Consider the following 24,819-nt stretch of genomic DNA (forward strand, 5'->3'; position numbering starts at 1 on the left):
AATATTTTACTGTTTTTACTATGACAATAAAGAAACTATTAACCAAGATACTGTGTTTTGATGATTTATCTTTCGACGTCATTGAATGTCTCATGGAGAGCTCGTGAATGCATATCGATATAATCTAACCCCGGTCTTCAGTCATTGCACTAACTCCAGCTCAACTCTGCCTGTCCCACCGGGTTAACCGACAGCCCTGGACTGATGGGACACCGGCCCGGAGCAGTGGAGTTAGCACTTCTTCTCTGCGCTGGCTGTAAGCCTGGGCCACCAATTCTCCGAGCCGGTGTCCCGTCAGTCCAGGGGTGTCGGTTAACCCGGTGGGACATGCATAGTTGGGCTGGAGTTAATGCTTCTTCTCTGCGCTGGCTGTAAACTGCTCCGAGCTGGTGTCCTATCAGTCCAGGATCACCCCGGACATCTTCGGCCGCCGCCCGACAGGGATGGGACACTCGGGAGTAGATGGGGACGGTCCAGTAGCAATTCAACAGCGCTTGTAGCGCCGGAGACCCGGGTTCAATCCTGACTACGGATGAAATGCAGGTCTGTATTCATGCAGCAGCACAGCTGCCGACAATGTTTATCGCGAGTGACCTTTGACAAATCTCATGATTCCGTGCATTTTTCAGAATACCGAACTCACTTATTCCATCTTCTTTATCACAGAATACATCAGGCAGTATTGCAGAGAACACCATACTCAACAGTGTGGGGCCAAGCATACAGCCTTGCTTCACACCATTGGTGACCGGAGAAGGGTCTGAAGACTCAGTCATCCTTTATTCTGGCAAAATTGCAACAACATAAGAAACCAACCATTTGGCCTTTCAAGCTATTCACTTTAGCAGTTTTTCCTGTACAGTCTTTTGAAGACCTTAATATTCAGAAATCCAGCAAACAAGTTAAATGGAGGGACGTGGAGGCTGAAACTCCACATCCCTCCATAGTCGAGAATTCAAAGGTTTCATTGCCGTCTGAGTGAAGAAAGCTCTCTTTACAGTCCTAAATTGTCTACCTTTTATTCTGATACCGTGGTTCCTAGTTCTAGATAGATAGATAGATATGCCATTTATTGTCACTATACATGTACAGTGAAACTGAAAGCTGCTCGTACTCAGTGCATACATACAATTTAGCAAAAAAAACAAGAAACAGAAAAAAACAAAAAACAGAAGGGAGATGGGGGGGGGGGAATAGGTGCACAAATTCTACGGCGCTACACACATATATACAGATGGAAGTCCGTGTTGTCCGTGTTGGATTCATCATGCTTATGAAACATCTTAATTGCATCCGGTCTATTAATCCTTCCAAAATGTTTGTACGGTACCTGACCCATGCTCTCACTGGGGTTGATGTGGTGACCAGAATGAAGTCACCCGTCTAGACACTGGAAATGCAAAAAGATTTGGGTCCCTTCCCAGAAGGTTTTGGTGAATGGTTGTTTCTCAAACTGGAGATGAATAGACTAAAGATCTAGACCTGAGAGTTCAATCCACACTTGCTGAATTTGTGATTGACTCAAAAGTTGTCGATATTGTGAACCACAAAGAAAACTGATAATTTACAGCAGAATATAAATGGGCTTGAGGAATGGGCAGGTGATATCATCAGTTTAATTTAAAAGCATCATTTTCACATAACCCTTAATCAAATACATAATGGGTATTTTAAAAACACATTCCACTGGTCTTTTCTCGCCCTGATTTGTCCTGGTCTTTTCTCACCCTGATATGTCGTGGTCTTCCTTTCCCTGATATGGCCTGGTCTTTTCTCGCCTCCTGTTCTCTTCCCCCCCTCCCCCCTACTTTTAGTCTGAAGAACCATCACCCGTGTGCTCCACTCAGTTCTTGCAACATTCCCATCTGTCGGTCCAGTTACACGTCGTATAATTTTGTCCCAGAAGGATACATTTTCCGTAGGTTCATTCATACATGGAGGTGCCGCTAACTGAAATTTATTTTCCCAACTCTAGAATAGGAAAATAGTCCAGTAGGAAAATAGTCCAGTACGGCCCACAGACGTAGCAACAATGAAGCAACAATTAAGCCCTCCCTTCACCACCTCCAGTTTAAATTCCATTTGGAATATTTTGGAGGACCAGGGAACCAAGAAACCAAGAACCAAGAATGAGAGCGTCTCACAGCAATGATTGGTCGCACTTACAGAAGACATTCCTCTTGCAGGCTGTAGCAAAGATCTTAGAGGAGCTCCTTGGGCTGAAGAGCTTCGACCCGAAACGTCACCCATTCCATCTTTCCAGAGATGCTGCCTGTCCCGCTGAGTTACTCCAGCTTTTTGTGTCTAACTTCGGTTTAAACCAGCATCTGCAGTTCCTTCCTACACATTCCTCTTGCACTGGTTAATGTGTCTTCTAGTCCTCTTGCACAATGTATCATTTAGTCCAAGTGGGACACGAGGCTGCGCTGCGCTGGGGCCGTCAGGGCACGTGGTCCCGACCCCGAGCGCCTCGAATTGCCGAGGCTCGCGCGGCGCCGTTGCCCGGGGCGGCGGTTGTAGGAAAAGCTTTAGATAATTAAAACAGGACAACGCAGAGGGGCGAGTGGAGAGGTAAAGCAAATAATCAATAAGATAAAAAATAAGATAAAGGTGAAGACCAGTATTAATATCCAATAACTTCACGAACCCACACTTTGTAGCGTTCATGCTACGAACGGGATGGGGCGCAAAATGGCGTTCGACCCCTTGATGGTGGCTAAGGACCAGAGAGTAATTAAAGTGGCTGTAAACGTCGAGCTTTTCCATGCCCCGAGATGACAAGTAACCTTATGCAGTTGTCTCGTGCAGGCCTGGGTAGGGGGGACAATAACATACGGATTATTTGATCCCACAGTAGGGTCAGTAAAACTCAAAGGTAGACAAAGGTGCTGGAGAAACTCAGCGGGTGCAGCAGCATCTAAGGAGCGAAGGAAATAGGCAACGTTTCGGGCCGAAACCCTTCTTCAGACGTCTACCTTCGATTTTCCAGCATCTGCAGTTCCTTCTTAAACACATCAGTAAAACTCAAGCCCTTTTCCGGTGGCTGAGACCTCCACGTTTGTTCAGGCAATGAATGATAGCTGTTTCTCTTGCTTCCCAAATGCTGAGATGGTAATGAAGTGTTTCCCTTTTCTGGCTAGTGTAGAGTTGACCACTGTGCCGCTTGGTAGGTGGAATACACCCTGAAGTATCTAGAAGCATTTTGAACATGTCCACAAGAAGAAGGCAATTGAGAAGTACTTGGCAATGGCTTTCTCTGGGTCAGTTAATAGAGACCCCCTGTAGTTACGGTGGTCGAACTTGTCTCGTTGAAGATGATTACAATCATACAATAAAACTCCTCAAATGTTGCTGTCTACAAAAAAAATAATCTTTAGCCAGAGGTTGGTGAATCGAATTCATTGCCACAGATGGCTGTGGAGTATATGTCATTAAGTATTTTTAAAGCAGAGATTGATAAATTCGTGATTAGTAAAGGTGTCAGATTTCTCCTGCTCCCATGTTTTCTCCTGCTCCCATGTTTTATGGTCTTATCTACTCAACAAAGAGGAAATATATCAGGTTCCCATAACTATTCCTTTACATCTGCACCATCACCCAGTTCCTTATTGAATCTCCTGTATTTTACTTTCCCCTTTTCTCTCTTTTTTTTAACTTCTTAAAATGTATTAGAAACACAGAAAATAGGTGCAGTAGTAGGCCATTGGGCCTTCGAGCCAGCACCACCATTCAATATGATCATGGCAGATCATCCAAAATCAGTGCCCCGTTCCTGCTTTCTCCCCATATCCCTTGATGCTGTTAGTCCTTAGAGCTACGGTATATCTAACTCTCTTGAAAACATCCAGTGAATTGGCCTCCACTGCTTTCTGTGGCATTCACAACTCTGGGTGAAAAATGTTTTCCTCATCTCAGTCCTAAATGGTCGACTACCCCTTATTCTTAAACTGTGACCCCTGGTTCTGGACTCCTCAAACATCTGGAACATTTTTCCTGCATCTAGCCTGTCTAATCCATTAAGAATTTGATATGTTTCTATCAGATATCCTCTCATCCTTCTAAATTCCAATGAATATAAGCAGGGCCGGCTTTAAGCCAATTGCTCCCCAATTGAGCCCCGTGCCTAAGGGGGCCCCAGCGTTAGGCTGGTGGGCAACACACTCTATCCCCTCAGCAGCGACCCCAGTAGGTGAAATTCAGCACTGACAAAAACACAGCCCCGCGGTTAACTCTCATTACTGTCACCACTTTCCGGGATACTATTCCCGTATCCCTTTCTGCACCCACACTTACCGGTATTTTACACCCGGGGCACAGGGACCTGTTACTACAACTTTACTTCAGACAGTCACAGTGAGGCCGCCAGCGGATGTGTACACACGCCTGATGTTACTAGGATAGTCACTGACCGAACAGCTGACTTTTATCTGGAATTAGTCAGTCAAGGTGCATCCGAAGCAAACAGCGCCATCCGCTCCCAAAAGCAGCAGTAACCAAATGGTTTGATTTATGCCACACACTCAAATGCATAAATGTATGGACACAATAGTTCCTTCATTGTCATATCTACCAAGGTACAGTGTAATTATTTTGCATAGAGTGCGATTATTGCCGTACCCAAGTACACTGCCCGATTAGCACATAATACACAGAAACAGGCACTGAGTCTATTTGCAATAGTCGCCATTTCACGGACCCAAAGGCCTGTTGTAGCCGTCATATCAACAGAAACATCACGTCCCCTTCTTCCCCCATTCGTACACAAAACGTGTGTGTGTTTGCACAATACAGGACCCAGTGGCTGCGATTGGTACGTGTAGTAACAAACAAGTGTGTCGGAAAAAAAGTGGTCAATATCAGCTTCACAAGGCTGAAAGTTGAGATGCTGCCGGGAGCAGTCGTGCGGCGAAAGCATGGCGGCAGTGACAGCAGGTCACATTCCCTGCTCCCTCCCATCATCAACCTCGCGGCCTTCCGATTCCCGCCCTTCATTCCCACCCATCGGGAGGGAGCTGTACAGGGACGACATTCTCCCTGACCACAGACTTAAACATTGCAAGGAGCTGGTTGCAACCGCAGAGCCCATACAGAATATTAGTAAAGCTTTGATAAATAACACGTGGAATAATGCAGTTTAATGGTAATTAGCAACTACGGTAAAGGTTGGAAGCCAGCGGAGGTACTGAAAGTCAGACAAGAGCAGGAGCGATTAAGACAGTGTATAATCCATAGCACCTTAGTGTACAATTTCATAATATATACTAAATAACAGGGCTGACAGACCTTGGCTGGGCACCTGTGGCTCACGAAAATTGTTCCCAATTGGGCCCCGCACCTCCTAAGGCCGGCCCTGAATATAAGCCCAGTCAATCCATTCATTCATCATATATCAGTCCCATCATCCTGGGAATTAACCTGGTGAAACTACGTTGCACTCCCTCAATAGCAAGAATTACATCTGATTTTTTTTAGATGTGATGAAAAGTCATTGATCTGAAATGTTAACTATATTTTCCCTCTGATACTTCATTAATCGAGTATATCGTATTTTTATTTTTATTTCAGATTTTCAGCATTTGTGAGATTTGCCTTGCAACATTTTCTTTTCAGAATTGTTAAACAAATTCTAGAAGTCAAGCAATGATTATATATCAACTGTGGGCTAATTCTTACACTATGCTTCACTTATTTTAGGATGTCACATCTAGTACCACTCCCTGTGCCCTGCCCTGTAAACCTTGGAACAATGAAGGTTGATGCCTCAGGGTCAGAGTTGCATCACTTTGTGAGAGAGGGCAGTCACACCAAGGTGAAAAAAATTCTAAAGAAAGGTAGGAATCATATATTTAAGAATTTTGTTTTAGGTTATTTTTGGACTTTGGATTCGCTGCCTACATTTATTTAACTTTACTGTTAAGAAAGACATGGCCTAGAAAAAGTTGTCCTGTAAATCTCTATATCCTTGTAAGTAATAATTCTGAATTATCTCCATGTGATCAAATTATAGAATTGTACTATGCATATGACGATAGAAACATACTGTTTGTAGTTTGTACTCTTGCTATTGTTCCACTAAAAGTAGTGAAGTTGCTTCTGCTTCAATATGCACAGCTTTAACTTTAAATCTTTGTCAAGCATGAAATCCATGTTTTTAAAGTAATTTATAGACTATGGTATATTACTGCTATATAAGCAAAGTTAATGTTGTCACTTGGAAATAAAAATGTGATTGCTAAAGCTCTAAAATTAAAATTGAAAATTATATGAATACCCAGCAGGTTGGGGAGCATTTATGGAGGGCCAGCACGCGGGCAGAGTATCCAATGCTACTGCCTCACAGTTGTAGCTGCCCGTGTAAAGTTTGTGCATTCTCCCTGTTATTGCTTCTCAGTACAGTAAATCCTCGCTTTAATGGACCCTTTCAAAACGATTTTGGTTATAACGGACAGACCTACTGATGCCATCCCAACTCGCACCGCTGCTCCTGCTCGCAGTTGCACCAGCAAGCCCTTCATCCACAACAGAATCCAATTGAGGTGGCTGTTGTTCCAGCTCCCGTTGTAACCCCCGGGGCCATCACTTAATCCAATTGCCCCCCCCCCCAACCCCCCCATTGCCGCCTCCTCCTCTTTTCCCGTCACTTTGTGCACTCCGCCACTCTCTCATCCACTGCCGCCTTTTCCCAATGCTCTGTTCACTCTACCTCCCCCCAGCCTCCCTCCACCACCGCCGCCTCCTCCCGTTGTTCCGTCCACACAGTTATAGTGGACAATCAGCAATATTGGACACCCAAACACCCCCCTCCCCCCATGGTCTGTTATAAAAAGAGTAAGAGGGCTTGTTCAGTTTCCCCCACAAAGTACTGGTTTATAGATTAACTGTAAATTACCCCATATGTATAGGCAAATAGATACAAGGAAATAAGATGGTATAATTTAAAAAATACTGCAGTTGCTGGATATCTAAAATAAAACAGAAAACCCTGAACACATGTTGCTGGTCAGGCTATATCTGTGACAAGACAGTAGCCATTTTGGTTACTTCTCTGAAAACAAGATGCATTTTATAATAATCATTTCCATTGATATTCAAGTTATTGATCAAAATTTGAACAAGATGATTGTTCACCATGTACATACCATAGGAAAATAGAAAAATAGATGCAGGATATGCTATTTTGCGAGCCTGGCCTCTCATTCATGACATCCAATATCAAAATACCATATTCCTGCTGTATCCTCTGTACCTTAATCCCTTTTGTATCTATAAATCTATCTGTCTGCCTCTTGAATGTATGAAGCAACATGGCTTCCACAAACTTCTACAGTGTAAAATCCACAGGTTCACACCTTCTGCATAAAGATGTTTCTCATCATCTCATTGCAAAATATCTTGCATAAAACTGTGAAGCCTACTTTTGGAAATATCTTTCATGCATAATGTATCTAAGGGGTAATTTACTAATTAACCTATTACCAACACTTTGGGATGTGCGTAGTAACTGGAGTACCGAGGAAACCCATGCAGTAACAGGGAGAATGTGCAAACTCCACACAGGCAGCTAGAATTATGAGGCGGCAGCACTGCATGCTATGTCAGAATTGTGGACATTTCAATTCATCCTCCTCTCTTACTTCCAAACTCTAGTGAAAGTTATGATTGTAGTGCAGAACTTTAGACTTTAGAGATACAGCTCGGACAGGCCCTTCTGCCCACCGAGTCCATGCCAACCTGCGATCACCTCGTACAGTAGCACTACCCTATACACTAGGGACAATTTACAGAAGCCAATTAACAAACCGGTATGTCTTTGGAGTGTGGGAGGAAATCGGAGAACCTGGAGAAAACCTATGTGATCACAGGTACTAACTCTGTACAGACAGCACTCGTAGTTAGGAACCTAAGGGCAGCAAATCTATCACTGTACCATCCCTAAAAATTAAGCCCAATGCCGTGTCATTGCTGATCCGCAATGCCGTGACTCGGATTCGAACCGAGGTTGCTGCGGCCACAACGCAGAGTACTAACCACTATACGATCACGGCGAGCTACATGGGCACTTATTTGCTATGAACAAAGCTGCACTAACTATCTCTGATCAGCTCTTGCCTATTCAAATGCTGGTATATCCATTTCCTCAAAATCCCCGTTGGTAACTTAGCACTGATGTCAGACTTACTGGTCTCTTATAGAACAGTACAGCACAGGTACAGGCACTTCAACCCACAATAGCCGAACATGATGTCAAGTTAAAATAATCTCATAGCATTCTCCTCACAGCTCACATTGCCACCCAGCGGTGTGCCATCCGCAAACTTGGAGATGTTGCATTTAATTCACTTGTCTAAATCGTTAATATATATTGTAAATGACGGATCCCAGCACTGAGCCTTGCGGCACCCCAATAGTCACTGCCTGCCATTCTGAAAAGGATCTGTTAATTCCTAATATTGTATCCGCTGCTCTAGATGTCAGTTGCTCTACATCGGTGAGACCAAGCGTAGGCTTGGCAATCGCTTTGCCGAACACCTCCGCTCGGTTCGCAATAACCAACCAGTTCTCCCGTAGGCTCAGCACTTCAAATCCCCCTCCCATTCCGAATCCAACCTTTCTGTCCTGGGCCTCCTCCATGGCCAGAGTGAGGACCACCGTAAATTGGAGGAGCAGCACCTCATATTTCGCTTGGGCAGTTTGCACCCCAGCGGTATGAACCTTCTTTAATTTCAGGTAGTCCTTACTTTCTCCTCCCCTTCTCATCTCTTTCTCAGCCCTCTGGCTCCACTTCTTTTATTCCTCCTCCCCCCCCCCCCCATCAGTCTGAAGAAGGGTTTCGACCCGAAACCTTGCCTATTTCCGCTCCATAGATGCTGCCTCACCCGCTGAGTTTCTCCAGCATTTTTGTCTACCTGTTAATTCCTAATCTTTGAGGTTCCGCTTTTTAACCTCTTCTAGATCCCAAAATTGTGTGTAGTACCTCAACTTTACCTATGTTGTAGATATCAATCTGGACCACAGTTATAGTTGAGATGCTACAATTTTCTTACTGTCTCCATCCTGTGCAGCTGAGCCATATGTGGGGACCTGCTCCATAGCTCATATCAATATCCAATTGAGTAAATCTGTCAGTAAGTAAGGTGGATCCTGAGGATCATCCATTCTGCACACTCATAAACTATGGCGCATTCATCTTATTAAGTGTGCTATCATGAAGCCCTCAGCCTTCCAGATGTGTTGTCGTGACTGCAGCTAGCCACTCTACTCTGAAACCCAGAGTTCAAACTGCTTGAGACCCTTTTTGCAGTTTTTGAGTGTGCTTCTTTCCCCAGGAAATGCCCACTACTGCCCATGTGGCAGAAGATACACATTCTTAAAGGAAGATATATAACAATTGTAATGTAATTTAATAAATCAAATCACGGACAGGGTTGACAGATATGCTGTGAGCATGATTCATTTAGCAAACCACATGTTTTTTGTAATAAAATCAAATGTTAGAAATGAGGATTAGATTTGAAAGACTGCAAAATACTATTTTTCTCATTGCGCAAATGCTGCATGACCTGTTTGGTGTTTCCAGTATTTTATGTTTTTATTTCTGCCTTGTTCTACTTTGTTCTGGCTACAAGCTGGATATTTGGATTATGTATCCATCTTGTGTGCTGTGCTTAGAGGCAATCACACCATTGTAACCAAAGGTCCTATAGCAGTGCTATAGGATCTTTGATTGTAACTTGGTCAAATACACGTTTTTTTTTCAAAGCGTGGTATTTTCCCAACGATAAGCAAGCAAAATCGCAGGGAGTCTGTATGTATTTTTGTCATTTCTATAGGCAGAATAAAAAGCAAAATAAAGTGCTAGAGATACTAATTGAGAAAGGCAGCATCTGTGGAGAGAGAAAAATATGGTTAGCGATTCAGGTTGATGACTCTTAGAACTGTTATGTAAAGAGTTATTTTGCGTGCTTCCTCCTCCTCCTCCCCTCCCCCCCCCCCCCCCCCCCCTCTTTTTTTAAAATTACAAATTTAAATATCAGTCTGAGGAAAAGTCCTGAGTCGCTGAGTTCTCGAGCGCTTTGTGCCTGTTATTACATTTTCAAGCACAGACTTTCCACTCACCAATGAAAAGCGACGCAGCACCGAATGGAAGTCTCATTCATGATCCGAATTATACAAATCAAAAGGATTGTATTTGCAGGGAGAGCCAAGTGCCAAAATATCCTTTCTCTTTTGCAGAGCTACATATAACGCAAGAAGAGAATAAGTTGAAATGTTATTAATTTATTTTTACATATCTTAATGTTGGAGCTTTTAGTTAGAGACTGAGTAACTTCATGTGGTTTTAAGAGGTTGGCGATCCGGGCAATTTTTTAAATAAACAAAATGATCAAGCTTCCAAAGCTGTGGTTGGACAAAATTGTGTTTAAATAATTGCGACGATTTCATTGAAAATCAGTTATTGAGACGTTGCAGAAACCAGTTGCTTTCTTTTATAAATTGTGCAAATAAATCACCTGTGCTGCATGCTTCCTACCACGGATTGTGTGGGGACAAATAATCCCGGTACTTTTATTGGGTGCAATGTTACCGCCCACAATCAGTTGGTTTCGTTTCATTTTCACGCGTTTCTGTAAAAAAAAGATTACGAAAGCGAAAATGAGAGTAAAAAGTTGGATTATGCTGCGTTTAGGGCTAATTTAACGCATTGTTTGTCAGCGCCCATGTAGCTCGCCGTGATCGTATAGTGGTTAGTACTCTGCGTTGTGGCCGCAGCAACCTCGGTTCGAATCCGAGTCACGGCATTGCGGATTAGCAATGACACGGCAATGGGCTTCATTTTTTTAAAATCATCTGATTTTTAATTGTGAAATATTTATTATTAAAAATAAAACATTCTTTAATTTCAACAATAATTAATTCAACATTGATTGGTTTATTTTTGCTGTTACACGTGATTTTAGTTGGTTTCTTAATCCTTGATAAATGAGTACTTGCTGAAATATAATATTTGAGCAAAACTGTCGGTTTAAAATATTTCTAACAAGCCCACATCTAATGAGTCAATTTTCTCATGAGCCATGCATGTCATGATGAATGATGGAATCTTATATGAATATTAGGACCAGAACTCATCCATCTGGCCCTCCTCCATTTATCAAAATCATGGCTGATCTTCCACCAAACTAATTTTCCAGCACTCTACCAATATCCCTTAATTCCCTTCACCCAATGAAACTCCGATAATCTGCTATGTTAATGTTCGAGAATTACTACTACTGTTCAGCATTATTTATTTATTTATTATTATTTGTTTATTTGTTCCGAACAAGTAAAGACATAAATAGGAATAAATAAATTTGTTCACTTAGTTCTGTTTCCCATGGTGCCTTGACTGAAAACTTGGCAGTATTGTGTACAACAACAAAGGTAGTGACAGATTGCACAGGATATAAACAGTGGAGGAATGGGCATAGGCATCGCAGCTGATGTTTAACGCCAATAAATTTGATGTGTAGGAAGAATGAGAACATGCAATATAAGATGAAAGATACCAATGGATGCATGACCAGAGGAATATGCGAATATTAGCAGAGCATGTTGAGAAAGCTGTTAATAAAACACACACAATTCTGGGCTTTCCCAGTCATAGAAAATAAAAAATAGGTGCAGGAGGAGGCCATTTGGTCCCTCGAGCCAGCACTGCGAGACAGAGTTTAAATCAAGAAATACACTGTGAACCTTTTCAATACACTAGCCTGGCCTCAACTGGTTTCCTTCCAAAGATATGATCATTGGTAACTCTTATTTACTATGTTCATATAAGATCCCATGATTCATCAAAGCATGGCTCATTAGAATATTAACGGCTGTAAATTGGCATTGTTGTAGTCAAGTGGTAGAACCTAAGAGAGAGGTTATTTTGAATGTGGGGAGAATACAATGGCATACAACATCCTGAAGTCGTGGTCTCCGGTAGGAAAGCACCGATTCGGGACGTACCTTCCAGACAAGAGGTCCTGTACATCTGGCCGCCCGCAGCAGCGACTGCGGAGGTTTATGGCCCCGATCACAGGGGAACAACGGAGGAGGACTGACTGTACTTTGTGCCTTCCACCACAGTGAAGAATGCTGTGGTGGATGTTTGTGTTACATTTTTATGTCTTTTTGATTGTACCGCTGCTGGCAAGTTCATTTCACTGCACTTTATTGTGTGTGATGAATAAATCTGAGTGATTGATTGAATGTTTGGTGGTCATTGCAGATTTTGTGGGCCAAAGGGTATCTATCCTGTGTAACTAAGACTGTCTAATTATAGTGTTCAATTATAGAAAGGATGTGAGGGCATTAGAGGGGGTCCAGAAAATATTTCCGCAAATGGTGGCAGGGATGAGAATCGGTAATTACAAGGTTAGATTAGAGATTCTGGGACATTTTTAAAAGAGACTGAGGAGAGATCTGATAGAAATTTATAAAAGAATAATGAATGTGAACAGAGTACAGTGGTTGGAGTGGTCGAGGGATCTTGGGTATTAAATAAACAATCAGATATTTAAGAGTGACACAAGGAGTGACTCATTTATACAACATGTGATAGGAATCCTTAATTCGCTATTAAAAGAACTGCTAAAATACATGACAAAGGAAACAAATGTAAATTTATGAAGAAAATATATGGGAAGGGTCAGAGTAGAGTAAGTTGCTCTGATGGAGAGTCAGAGAGTGCTTTTGAGGGGCTGGATGGTTTTCCACTATGCTATAACCTTTCTTTGATATGTGGCAAAGGGTCAATATTTTGTGAAGCCAGTTTCAATATAGAAAGTTTTTTGGTGGCTGGAGAAATAGCTTTTAGGATCCTGAGATATTTTACCGGTGTCCATAATGAACGCATACTCCTATTTAACAAGGTGCTTTTGAGGATTATTTTCAAAGTTTAGGTATTGCACCCATGTAGCTCGCCGTGATCGTATAGTGGTTAGTACTCTGCGTTGTGGCCGCAGCAACCTCGGTTCGAATCCGAGTCACGGCATTGCGGATCAGCAATGACACGGCAATGGGTTTGCTGTTTTTCTTTCCTATGTCGTTTCTCTTTGAACATAAAGAAAAAAATTCTTGCCTATTGAGGCAGTGCAGCATAGGTTAATCCCCGGGATGGCGGGACTGAGGAAAGATTGGAAAGACTGGAAATTAGAAGGATGATAAGATTCCCTCTCATTGAGAGGGGATCTTATAGAAACATATACAATTATAAAAGGACTGGACAAGCTAGATGCAGGAAAAAAATTCCGAATGTTGGGGGAGTCCAGAACCAGGGACCACAGTCTAAGAATAAAGGGGAGGCCATTTAAAACTGAGATGAGAATAAACTGTTTCACCCAGAGAGTTGTGAATTTGTGGAATTCTCTGCCACAAATTCCAGTAGAGGCCAATCAAGGGCTAGCGGAATCAAGGGATATGGGGAGAAGACAGGCACAAGTTACTGATTATGGTTGATCAGCCACGATCACAATGAATGGCGGTGCTGGCTCAAAGGGCCAAATTGCCTCCTCCTGCATCTATTTCCTATGTTTCTATGTTTGCTTTATTCCATGAAAAAACGGAAGGGGGATAAATAATCGTTAATTTATAAAACAACAAGTCAGTTGCTGCGGGCTTACAATTATAAAATATTTTGAATGTCAAAATTTGAATGTCATTTGTTTTAAGTTCAACTTTAAACAAGACACAAAGAACTATAATGCTGGCATCTTCACAAAACACAAAGGGCTAGAGGGAGAAAGTTGGATGGGCGGGACAAGGCCTGGCAAATGATATAGGTGGATATATGAGAGGCGTTTTTTTTTAATCGATTTGAAACGTCAACTATTTTCTCTCGCACGTAGAGCGTAATCTCTCGAGCATTCATTATTTTTAGCATAATATTATAGCGGGTACTGTTTGCGTTGAAGAATTGCCCATTTTCTGAAAAGTACCTCTGTTTGTAGCCAGAGCTGTGGTGATGAGGACATTTGCCTGCCTCGCTGCTTGTATATTATGAATGAATCGCTTTATTGTCATTGCACATGGTACAACAAAATTTAAAAGTCAATCCCACAGTGCGATTCACAAGAGCAATTTTAAATATATAAGAAAAGGTAAAAATATATACATATAAAAAAAAATTACAGATAAATAACAATAGCAGCTGAGGTAGAACCATTCAGTTGAATGTGAGTGTTATTTCTTATTTTGCATTGTTAAGTTCACGTATGGCTATGGGGTAGAAGCTGTCTCTGAGTCTGTTTGTGCGAGTTTTGAAAGACCTGTACCGTCTGCCAGAGGGCAGCAGGTGGAACAGGTTGTGTCCACGGTGGGAAGGGTCCTTCAGGATGTTGGCTGCCCTGCCAAGGCAGCGAGAGCTGAAGATGTCCTTCAGGGAGGGCAGTGGGCAGCCAGTGATTTTTAGTGCGGTGTTGATGATCCTTTGAAGGGCTCTCCTGTCCGCTGCAGAGCAGCTGGCATACCATGTGGTTATACAGTACGCCAGCACACTCTCGATGGAGCAGCGGTAGAAGGACACCAGCAGCTTCTCCTCCAGGTTGTTTTTCCTGAGGATCCTCAGAAAGTAAAGTAGCTGCTGGGCCTTCTTGACTGCTGTGGTGGTGTTTGTAGTCCAGGAGAGATCCTCCGTAATTTGTGTGCCCAGGAATCTGAAGTCTGAGACCCTTTCCACACAGTCCCCATTGATGAATAAGGGTTTGGGGGCTGCACTGTTCTTACGGAAGTCTATGATAATTTCCTTTGTTTTTGTGGTGTTTAGGATGAGGTTGTTGTCTGAACACCACGCTGCCAGTCTTTGGACTTCCTCCCTGTAGGCTGTCTCATCTCCTCCTGAGATACGTCCAACCATAGTCGTGTCGTCCGCAAACTTGACAATGGTGTTGGTGGAGTGGGCGGGGGCACAATCGTGGGTGTAGAGGGCGTAGAGGAGGGGGCTCAACACACAGCCCTGTGGGGAGCCGGTGCTGAGTGTGATGGGGGTGGAGAGGTGATGGCCCAGTCTGACGGTCTGGGGGCGGTTAGACAGAAAGTCCTTGATCCAGAGGCAGATGGGTTGGGAGAGTCCTAAATCCATGAGTTTGGTGACCAGTCTGCTGGGGATGATGGTATTGAAGGTGGAGCTAAAGACAATGAAAAGCATCCTCACATAGCTCCCCTGGTGTTCGAGGTGGGTCAGTGCAGTGTGAAGAGCAGTGGTGATGGCATCCTCAATGGACCTATTTGCTCTGTAGGCAAACTGGTGTGGATCGAAGGTGGGCGGGAGGCTGGCTTTGATGTGCTGCTGGACCAGCCTCTCGAAACACTTCATGATGACTGGTGTGAGAGCGACCGGTCGGTAGTCGTTAAGGCCAATGATAACAGGCTTTTTTGGTAGTGGGATGATTGTGGCAGACTTCAGGCACGGTGGGATGATGGATTTGGACAGGGACAGGTTGAAGATTTTCATGAAGACCTCGGAGAGCTGGTCTGCACATTCCTTCAGAACCCTTCCTGTCACGCCATCCGGGCCGGCAGCCTTCCTCGGGTTCACCGCCCTGAGCACCCGCCTCACTACATGCCCCTGCACAGTGAGGGTGTAATTGTTGTTGTTAGGGGCTGGTGGGAGAATGGTGACGAGCTCTTCTGGTTCTGCCTCGAAGCGAGCAAAGAAGCAGTTCAGCTCCTCTGCCAGTGAGGCGTGGCCGTCGTGCTGTTGCTGGGCTTGTAGTTGGTGATGTGCTGGATGCCCTGCCACACCCGCCGTGGATCGTTGTTGTTAAAGTGGTCCTCTATCTTCTCTATATTATGAAGATTATTTGGTGAGCTCTGAATTTATTCAAATCAGAAATGGTAATATTAATTCAAGGAAACATTCGATATCATTCAGAAAAGATTGTTGCTTTTTCAAAACACTGTTTGGTGCAGGAGTTATGACCTAATTCCAGGAAGTTAGAAAAATAGATTAATTTCCAAAAGCAGTGTTCAAGACATTCATCGTAAAAAGCTAACTGAATCCACATTTGAGAGAGAAGAAAATACATTTCTATGCCATTATTCAATATTATTTCCGAGACGGGTCAGGTGCAAACAATGCCGTTTTCCATGGGGGTCTCCAGAGAGCATAGCAGGAAGCTGCGCATCTCATTAAACTACCTGATTCCTGCGCAGATATGGCTTTATTCGGCCTTCCAGTCACAAACCCTGTCGCGTGGCGGGCTTTTAATTTGTTGAAAAGTACATTTCATTGTCGGTTCTCTGTTGTCTTCGTTGTATCTTTTGAAATCTGCAGAGATATGAAGGTCTGCAATATTCCTCATGTGGAGCCAAGATCGCCTTTGTCCACAGCACTGTAAAAGTTTTGCAGAAAAGGGCCATAGTTGAGGGGCCCTGTCACCAATGAATACTGAGGGACTGAGCCCTGTATAAGGGCCTCTCAAGCGCTTCATAGGTGCATTGCTTCAGGAGGAAATAGATTAGGCATTGATGTATTGTGAAAAAATGTTGCATTGATGGTACAATAAACACAGAGGAAGATGTGAACTGTCATATTTATGAATATTATGAATAATACATAGTTTGAACAGTAAAAATGATAAACAATGTTCTGAATGATGAGTCTCACAAACCAAAAGAAGTAGGCCTTGGGTGTTGGTTTTGGCAGCTGCTTTCTCATTCGAGGGAGCTGGAAAAAGAGGACACATTTTGAGTTGGAAAGAACTGCAGATGTTGGTTTAAATCGAAGGTAGACACAAAATGCTGGAGTAACTCAGCGGGACAGGCAGCATCTCTGGAGAGAAGGAATAGGTGACGTTTCGGGTCCAGACCCTTCTTGAGACTGATCAATGGGTGACGTTTCGGGTCAAGACCCTTCTTCAGACTGATCAATTGGTGACATTTCAGGTGAGACCCTTCTTCAGACTGATTTTGAGTGGTTACTCACATTTCCAACATGGAAATGCAATTGGTCTGGGCAAATTAAAGAACAGAATTCAAAACTCACAATAACAATATTAGCGAAAATCCAAGATAAAGCAGAAAATGTTGGACATACTTAGCAGGTCAGATTTATCCTCACAATGGCTTGTCACTGTATTATCCACTCTGATCTCTACATTTTTCTGCTACATATTTTAGGCAGGCCCTTGGGAGAGAGAATTACTTACTTCCACTCTGGTTCTAGGTTCTGAGGTTACTAATGAAGCCAATGTGAGAACCATAAAACATGCCTGATGTATTCTGAAGAAGGGTTTCGACCCGAAAAGTCACCTATTCCTTCGCTCCATAGATGCTGCATCACCCGCTGATTTTCTCCAGCATTTTTGTCTACCCTGATGTATTAGCAGTCTGTTGATTCATGCCTACCTTCCAACATTTATGCAGAGCTTCTGTGTACATCTGAACTGAAAGTTTTCAATTTCATCCTGAATGCTGCTTCTATGCTTTGAGTTGTTTAGGCCAGAGATTTCCAGGAGTTGCTAGGGATGTTGCAATTCTTCAAGGAGGCTTTGAGCTTATCCTTGAATCTTTTGCCCTGTCTACCTGGTAGACTCTTCCCAGTTCAGAGCTTGGAAAAGAATGCCTGATTTGAGATATTGGTATCGGGCTTATGAACAACATGGACTGCCTGATGCTGCTGATGGAAGATAATTAAGGTCTGAATGCTGACGATGTTGGGACAAGAGGGGAAATCGGTCTGAGTTTTTGATCTTCAAATTCTCTGTTTCTCCGTTGACCAACGGGTGAGATGGCGAGTAGTCCAATGAAGACTAGGGTCGCACTATGAACCTTTATTAATTGAGGTCTGCAGGGGAAGGTTGGTGGAGGCCCTTTGTCCTAAGATGTTGAGTTTAGTTTCTTAAATACTTCAGTGAAGAAGTTGACATTGCTTTGCAGTTAGGACAAATCTGACCTGCTAAGTAAGTCCAACGTTTTCTGCATTTTCTTGAATTATTGCTAACTTTGATTTTGTGTGTTTTGAATTCTATCCTCTCATTGAGAGTATGCAAGTGCCTGAGGTGATGTTTTAGGTAGTTGGCCCTGTGTTCCTTTTCTCCATAGTAAGGAGCTGGAGGAAGTGGACACATTATGAGTGGCTTCCATTATATTGATTGATTAACAGGAAGATATTTTGATGTCAAGATAAGCAATTGGTTCAAACCTCCCAGATTGCACAACACCAGTAAATGTTTTATAGTTTTGCATGCATTGTACCAGGACACATAAAGGACATAAATCAAACAAAACAAAATTACAAATGCTGGAAATCAAAGTAAAATCAGAAAATTCTGGAGGTAAAATGTTTGATTTCTTTTCATCCTCATTTTACTTCTTCCACTTACACCTCTGTTCAGCTTTGCTCAAGATGGTGTTCAGCTGGATAGGGGTGCAGAAAATATTTATCAGGATGTTGCCAGGACTTTAAGGCCTGAGTTATGGGGAGAGGTTGAGCAAGCTTCGTCATTATTTCCTGGAGTGCAGGGAATGGACGTGGATGATGAGGGGTGATCTTATGAGTGTGTAAGATCATGAGGGGAATAGATAGGGTAAAACTTTTACTCAGCATAGTGGAATCAAGAACCAGAGGACATAGGCTTAAGATGACAGGGGAAAGTTTAAAAAGAACCAGGGGGCAGCTTTTTCACACAAATGGTAGTGGGTATATGGAACGAGCTGCCAGAGGAAGTAGTTGAGGCAGGTACTATCACAACATCTAAAAGTCATTTGGATAGGTTCAGGGATAAGAAAAGTTTAGAAGGATATGGGCCAAATGCAGGCAGGTGGGACTAGTGTAGATGAGACATCATGAGGGGGGCAGTTTCCATGTTGTATGACTATGACTCTTCAGAACAGCTATGATTACATAACACTCTTAGATGTCGCCATTGACATTTGTATAACCTACGATAGATTCTTTTGATTTCCACCATGCTATGGAAATTTCTTTGAGATGGAACAATACAGGCCATGAACAGGCCCTTCAGTCCACAATGTGTGGGCCAAACACGATGCCACGTTAAATTAATCTCCTCTGCCTGCATGTGATCCCTCCATTCTTTGCATATCCATGTGCCTATCTAAAAGCCTCTTAAGCATCATAATTGTATCCACTTTCATCGCCACCCCAGGCAGCACATTCCAGACACTAACCACTTTGTCTTTAGAAAGCTTTCTCCACACATCTTTAAATTTCTCCCTCTGACCTTGAAGCTATGTCCTCTAGATATTGGTATTTTTACGCTAGTTCTGACTATACCCTATCTGTGCCTTTCATTTTATACCATTCTACCAGATCACCCATCAACCCCCTATGTTCCAGAGAAAACAATGGAAGTTTGTCCAACCTCTCCTTATAGCTAATATTTTCTAATCCAGGCTGGTAAACTTCTTCTGCTCTCCCTCCACAGCCTCCACTTCCATCTTATAATGGGGTGACAAGAGCTGCATACAATACTCCAAATGAGGCCTAACCTAGTTTTTATAAAGCTGTAAAATATCTTCCTGGCTCTTATACTCAGTGCTCAGACCGACAAAGGCAAGCATACCATATGGCTTTTTTACTACCGTATCTACTTGCGTTTCCACTTTGTACATGAATGTCCCTCTACATGAATGTGATTAATATCTTGCCGATAATTGTAATAGTTTCCTCTAACATTCGACTTTCTGAAGTGCAACACCTCACACTTGCTCGGATTAACTTCCATTTTCATTTGTCTCCCCGTATGTAAATCATCTATATCCAACTGTCTCTTTTAACAGTTGTTCCTGGGTAAGTTGACGCAGAGTCAAACTGAGTAGTGTAGACAGATTGAAATGGAATATTTAAATAATGACAAGAAAGTTTATCTTAGGGTCAGGTCAGAAAAAAATTGGTTTAGTCTCAATACTTCTTCCCAGAGATATGCACCAAAGCACACATATGTTCTGTTGGGTTGCCATCAAAATTTACCCTTTGCCAGAACTATTCCATTCTACAAGAGCTAGCTGGGACTGACCATTATATTGACACAGGTTCTGGATTTTATACGCTGTGTTCCTGAGACGAGTCAGCTGTTTTGAGATGGGTGGCACTGTGGCATAACTAGCAGGGCTAGCACACCAACGCTTCTACTTCATCAGAAGGCTTAGGAAGTTTGGCATGTCCCCAACAATCCTCACCAACTACAACAGATGCTCTGCAGAAAGCATTTTATCGGGATGCATCACAACTTGGTTTGGGACCAGCTCCATCCAAGACTGCAAGAAATTACAGCAAAATGTGGACTCAGCCCAGACTATCACACAAACCAGCCTCTCTTCCATTAACACTTCACGCTGCCTCGGCAAGGCCAGCAGGATAATCAAGGACAAGTCGCACCCTGGCCACTTCCTCTTATCCCCTCTCCCATTGGGCAAAAGGTATAAAAGTGTGAAAACACACACCTCCTGCTTCAGGGACAGCTTTTTCCCAGCAACTGAACCATCCTACCACACTTGAGAGCAATCCTGAACTACTATCAACCTCATTAGGGACCCTCAGACAATCTATGATCAGATTTTACTGGCTTTACCTTGCACTAAACATTATTCCCTTATCGTGTATCTGTATACTGTGAATGGCTCGATTGTAATCATGTGGTGTATTTCCGCTGACTGGTTAGCACGCAACAAAAGTTTTTCACTGTACTTTGGTACAGTGAAATAAACTTGACAATAAACTAAAACTGAACTGAACCGAGAGCCGCTGCCTTGAGCTTAGTTACTGTCTGGGTGGAGTTTGCACATTCTCTCTTTGATTGCATGGGTTTCCTCTGGGTGCTCTTGTTTCGTCCCATATCTGAAAGACGTGGGTTGGTAGGTTAATTGGCCACTGTACATTGTCCTGTGTGTAGGTCAGTGGTTAGAATCTTGATGGGGGGGGGGGGGGGTAATGAAAATATGAGAAGAATAAAAAATGGGGAAAATAGGATGTGTAAATGGTCATGTGGAGTTGGAGGGTCGAAGTGTCTGTTTCCATGCTACATGACTGTGTGTGTGTGGAGCACGAGTCAAAAAATAGTAGTGTCCTTATCCCTTATTTTTCGGTGCTTTAGTTACGGCTTTTCTCAGTAGCATCTAAATAAACCACATACTGAATGGTACCATTCTATTCTACTCGAACAGTCACAACACCAGTGGTTAATTATTGAGTTTAACCTTTGACAGCAGAGATAAGAGGGAGAAAGAACTAAAAAGTGAGACACCAGTTACAATAAATGTATGAGTAAAGCCAAATCAGTGCAGAACTTGAAAAGGATTGTGTAGGAAAGAACTGCAGTTGCTGGTTTAAATCGAAGGTAGGCACAAAATGCTGGAGTAACTCAGCGGGACAGGCAGCATCTCTGGAGAGAAGAAACGGGTGACGAAGGGTCTTGACCCGAAACGTCACCCATTCCTTCTGTGCAGAGATGCTGCCTGTCCCGCTGAGGTACTCCAGTATTTTGTGTCTACTTGATTAGGATTGTCAGTTTGTTCATGTATCATTTGTTCTTTTACCATATGTATATTACACTAATCCTTATGCTTTTGGATTGAATGGGTCACGCAAAGGCTGTTGGTAACGAACATGGATAGCTGGGAGTGCACTACCACACTGAACATTTCATGTGAAATGTCACATTATGTAACCTCACAGACATTGCCACCATGCAGCACAGTGTATGCATTGCTCTAATAGTGACATATATGTTCAATTAAATGTAATTGATATTATAGCATTTGTTTTTGTATAATCAGATGCCAATTTCTTTTTTCTAAGGTGCTGCCGTTGACACTAAAAATAGTCTAGGACAGACACCATTGTTCATTGCTGCTTTACTGGACCTTGTCAAAGTTGTTGATATATTAATGGTGTTTGGAGCAGACCCTAACCAGTGAGTACCTTGACTGAAAACCATAAGATTAAGAAAGCCTATTTAAAATTATATAACACCTTTAATATGGAAGAATGAAGAAAAAAGATAAAGGAAAAGATGTCTAACATTGATAAGAGAGCAAAAGCGTGATTGAGAAGCATTTTAAAGGTGGAGAGAGAATTATGGTAAGTGGAGGAAGCTAGGGAGATAATTTCTAAGAGTATGGTCAAGGTGGTTGATGACCCCCAAAAAGGTAAGAAGTGATTGTATAAAAGGACAGATTCACTGGACTGGAGAATACAGGAGGTTGAAAAAGATTGCAGTGTGAGACTGAAGTGGCATTGAAGTTAAGAATGAAGATTCATAAGTGCATGCTCAGCCAAATGAGAAGCTTTTTTGAGTCAGTATGGATGGGAATAATGGACAAATGGTAGTGTGGGACAGGGTTTCTGTGTAAACTAGGAAGAGTAGAGCGATATGCAATATGGTTTATTGTGATTCACGTTCCTGATGATTCAGTTTGAATAAAGCTAATAAATGGTCGTAGGAAAGATAATTAACACTCTGGCAGTGGCATCAACAATACTTTTATTGATAATAAATGCAATGATTCCTTGTATATTTTTTACATAGTTTTGTAAATCAGAATTTTAATATTTCTGTAATTTATAGAAGTTTTCAATGCCGAGGTCTCCAGGTAGAGCATTTAAATCTTGGAGAATAAATTAATGACTTTGCACAGTTCCCCAAAGTTAACATGAAATTGGGGTGGAAGATTGCAACCTGGTCCGCCCTGTTTCGACGAATGCAATCAACCTGGCGTGCACAATCAAATAAGATCAAATAGAACAAATTGTCCTACAACTTTAGGCTGTGCACGCCATACGCAAGAAGAAGAAGAAGAAGAAGGCATGACATTCAATCTTCAAAACTGATGCATTTCTGTATAAATAATTCGGGAAAAAAATTTGTATCATAGTCAGACATTTAAATGAATGTTTGATTGGTCTTAATGAAAAGTTCATAATTATAAATAAAAGGAATGCAATCATTTAACATTTTATTTTGTGCAAGGAACCACAGCGGACTGATCCTTTTTATAAACATCCATTCTATCTAGTCGGTGTGATGACCTGAGTACTCCTGTGCACGCAGCTGCATTTTCATGCAATCAGTGGATTCTCAGTAAACTACTGGACGCTGGAGGTGATTTGCGTTTGAGTGATAAAGATGGAAGATTACCCCAAGTCTGGGCGAAATCAGCCAGGAAGGAATGCAGTGCCCGGGTATGAAGCAATGGAATTGACCTAACTGATTTGTTTGTTTCTTTATTAGTAAACTCACTGTTATAAATCAACTAGTCTAAGTGGGACCTATTGGGTCCCAGTCACACAGGAGAACTGGTCCCCCAACGCAACCCATTCCCCAACGCAATATTCCACCACTCACCCATTCTCCCAACGCAACCCGTTCCCCCAATGCAATATTCCACCACTCACCCCTAGCCCCTAACTGCGCAGGCGCAGCTCATTTCCCCTCATCCCCGAGCACTCCCTCCCCCTCCTCTTCATGTGTGGGAGGGGAGGGGTGTGGGGCGGGGGGGGGGAAGGGAGGAGGGGTGTGTGTGTGGACGGGGAGGTGTAGGGGGGGGGGAAAGGGTGGTGTGGGGGGAGGGAGAGAAGGGGAGGTGTGGGGTGGGGGGGAGATGTCGCCCATTCCTTCACTCCGGAGATGCTGCCTCAACCGCTGAGTTACTCTAGCATTTTGTGTCTACCTTTGTTATAATCAGGGAATGAATTGGGTGTTGTGGATCTCTTAATGGCAGGTTAAACAGTGACACTAGCTAAGGTATTGTTTCCCAATCTGCTCTTGAAGAAAATGCTGTGTTAATTGGAGAGATTAGAGTTGAGGGATGAAAGTACGTTACCCATGGGTCATGCTGGGTACCATCCAATATTTTGTCTTTTCTAAAGTTCTGCTTGTAGGGTTTGTACAGTTTAGATCATATGGGTTCCAGAAAGAGTTCATAAGTTCATAAGTGATAGGAACAGAATTAGGCCATTCGGCTCATCAAGTCTACTCCGCCATTCAATCATGGTTAATCTATCGGAGGTAGACAAAAATGCTGGAGAAACTTGTGGGTGAGGCAGCATCTATGGAGCGAAGGAAATAGGCACTGTTTTGGGTCAGAACCCTTCTTCAGACTGCTAATCTATTTCCCTCTTAACGACCTTCTCCTGCCTTCTCCCCATAACCCCTGACACCCCTGAGCTAGCTAACTGTATGCAGAATTGGCTTCATGGTAGGAAGCAGAGGATGGTGGTGGAAGATTGTTTATTAGACCCAAGGGTGGGATTTGCAATGTGCCTCAGTAATTGGTTATAGGCCCACTGCTGTTTGTCATCTATATTAATGACTTAGATGAGGATGAACAGAATTCCATGAAAAATATTGTTATTTGCTTGTGGTAAAACATTTAGCTTATTATTTTCCTAAAATTATTTTATATTGCAGATCCTGGAGTTCATGCAGAAGTGCGCTGCACATATGCAGGAAATCACCCAACAAGTTTCCTGCGGTATCTCATATCAAATTGGGTGCTCAGAAACACTGACACGAAATCTTTCCATGTTGAATAAAATAACTTATGGGTAAGTATTTTCTACTATTTCTGATAAAAAATAAAATAGAAATATCCAGGGCACTGATCCACACTTAATAGCCATTATGTTGAAGTTGGTGACCTTTGTTAGTGGGTTTGGTATCAGAATGATTGTTTTAATTAATGTTATGGAATCGTTTGTGTCCAACCAATGAGGGTTGATTTTGTTTAATGTCTCATTGAAGATATGCTACTGCAGCACTTGTTCGGTAAAAATTGAACTACCAAACTAAATTTATATATTTGGGCTAGAAAGTAACTTCACCCATA

At 42.6% G+C, this 24,819-nt stretch overlaps 1 protein-coding gene and 3 non-coding genes across 6 annotated transcripts in view; 3 read left to right on the forward strand and 1 right to left on the reverse strand.

The window, feature by feature from the left end:
• The first annotated feature begins 1,204 nt into the window (after positions 1-1,204).
• LOC129710570 (inactive serine/threonine-protein kinase TEX14-like) overlaps positions 1,205-24,819 on the forward strand; it is a 74,654-nt gene continuing 51,039 nt past the window's right edge. For 2 of the 3 annotated variants that reach the window (XM_055657669.1, XM_055657670.1), the window contains exons 1-5: positions 1,205-2,571; positions 5,695-5,831; positions 21,791-21,905; positions 23,008-23,173; positions 24,402-24,538. In XM_055657669.1, the coding sequence (XP_055513644.1) occupies positions 5,696-5,831; positions 21,791-21,905; positions 23,008-23,173; positions 24,402-24,538 (554 nt within the window). In that variant the 5' untranslated portion in view covers positions 1,205-2,571; position 5,695. The remainder of the gene's footprint in view (positions 2,572-5,694; positions 5,832-21,790; positions 21,906-23,007; positions 23,174-24,401; positions 24,539-24,819) is intronic. The other variant, XM_055657668.1, reaches the window with a different exon arrangement.
• trnah-gug (transfer RNA histidin (anticodon GUG)) lies at positions 7,974-8,045 on the reverse strand. The gene has a single exon. It is a non-coding gene; the product is annotated as a tRNA-His (tRNA).
• Positions 10,728-10,799, forward strand: trnah-gug (transfer RNA histidin (anticodon GUG)). The gene has a single exon. It is a non-coding gene; the product is annotated as a tRNA-His (tRNA).
• trnah-gug (transfer RNA histidin (anticodon GUG)) lies at positions 12,953-13,024 on the forward strand. Its single transcript has one exon. It is a non-coding gene; the product is annotated as a tRNA-His (tRNA).

The sequence above is a fragment of the Leucoraja erinacea genome, chromosome 28 (genome assembly GCF_028641065.1).
Source record: "Leucoraja erinacea ecotype New England chromosome 28, Leri_hhj_1, whole genome shotgun sequence".
Classification (NCBI taxonomy): domain Eukaryota; kingdom Metazoa; phylum Chordata; class Chondrichthyes; order Rajiformes; family Rajidae; genus Leucoraja; species Leucoraja erinaceus.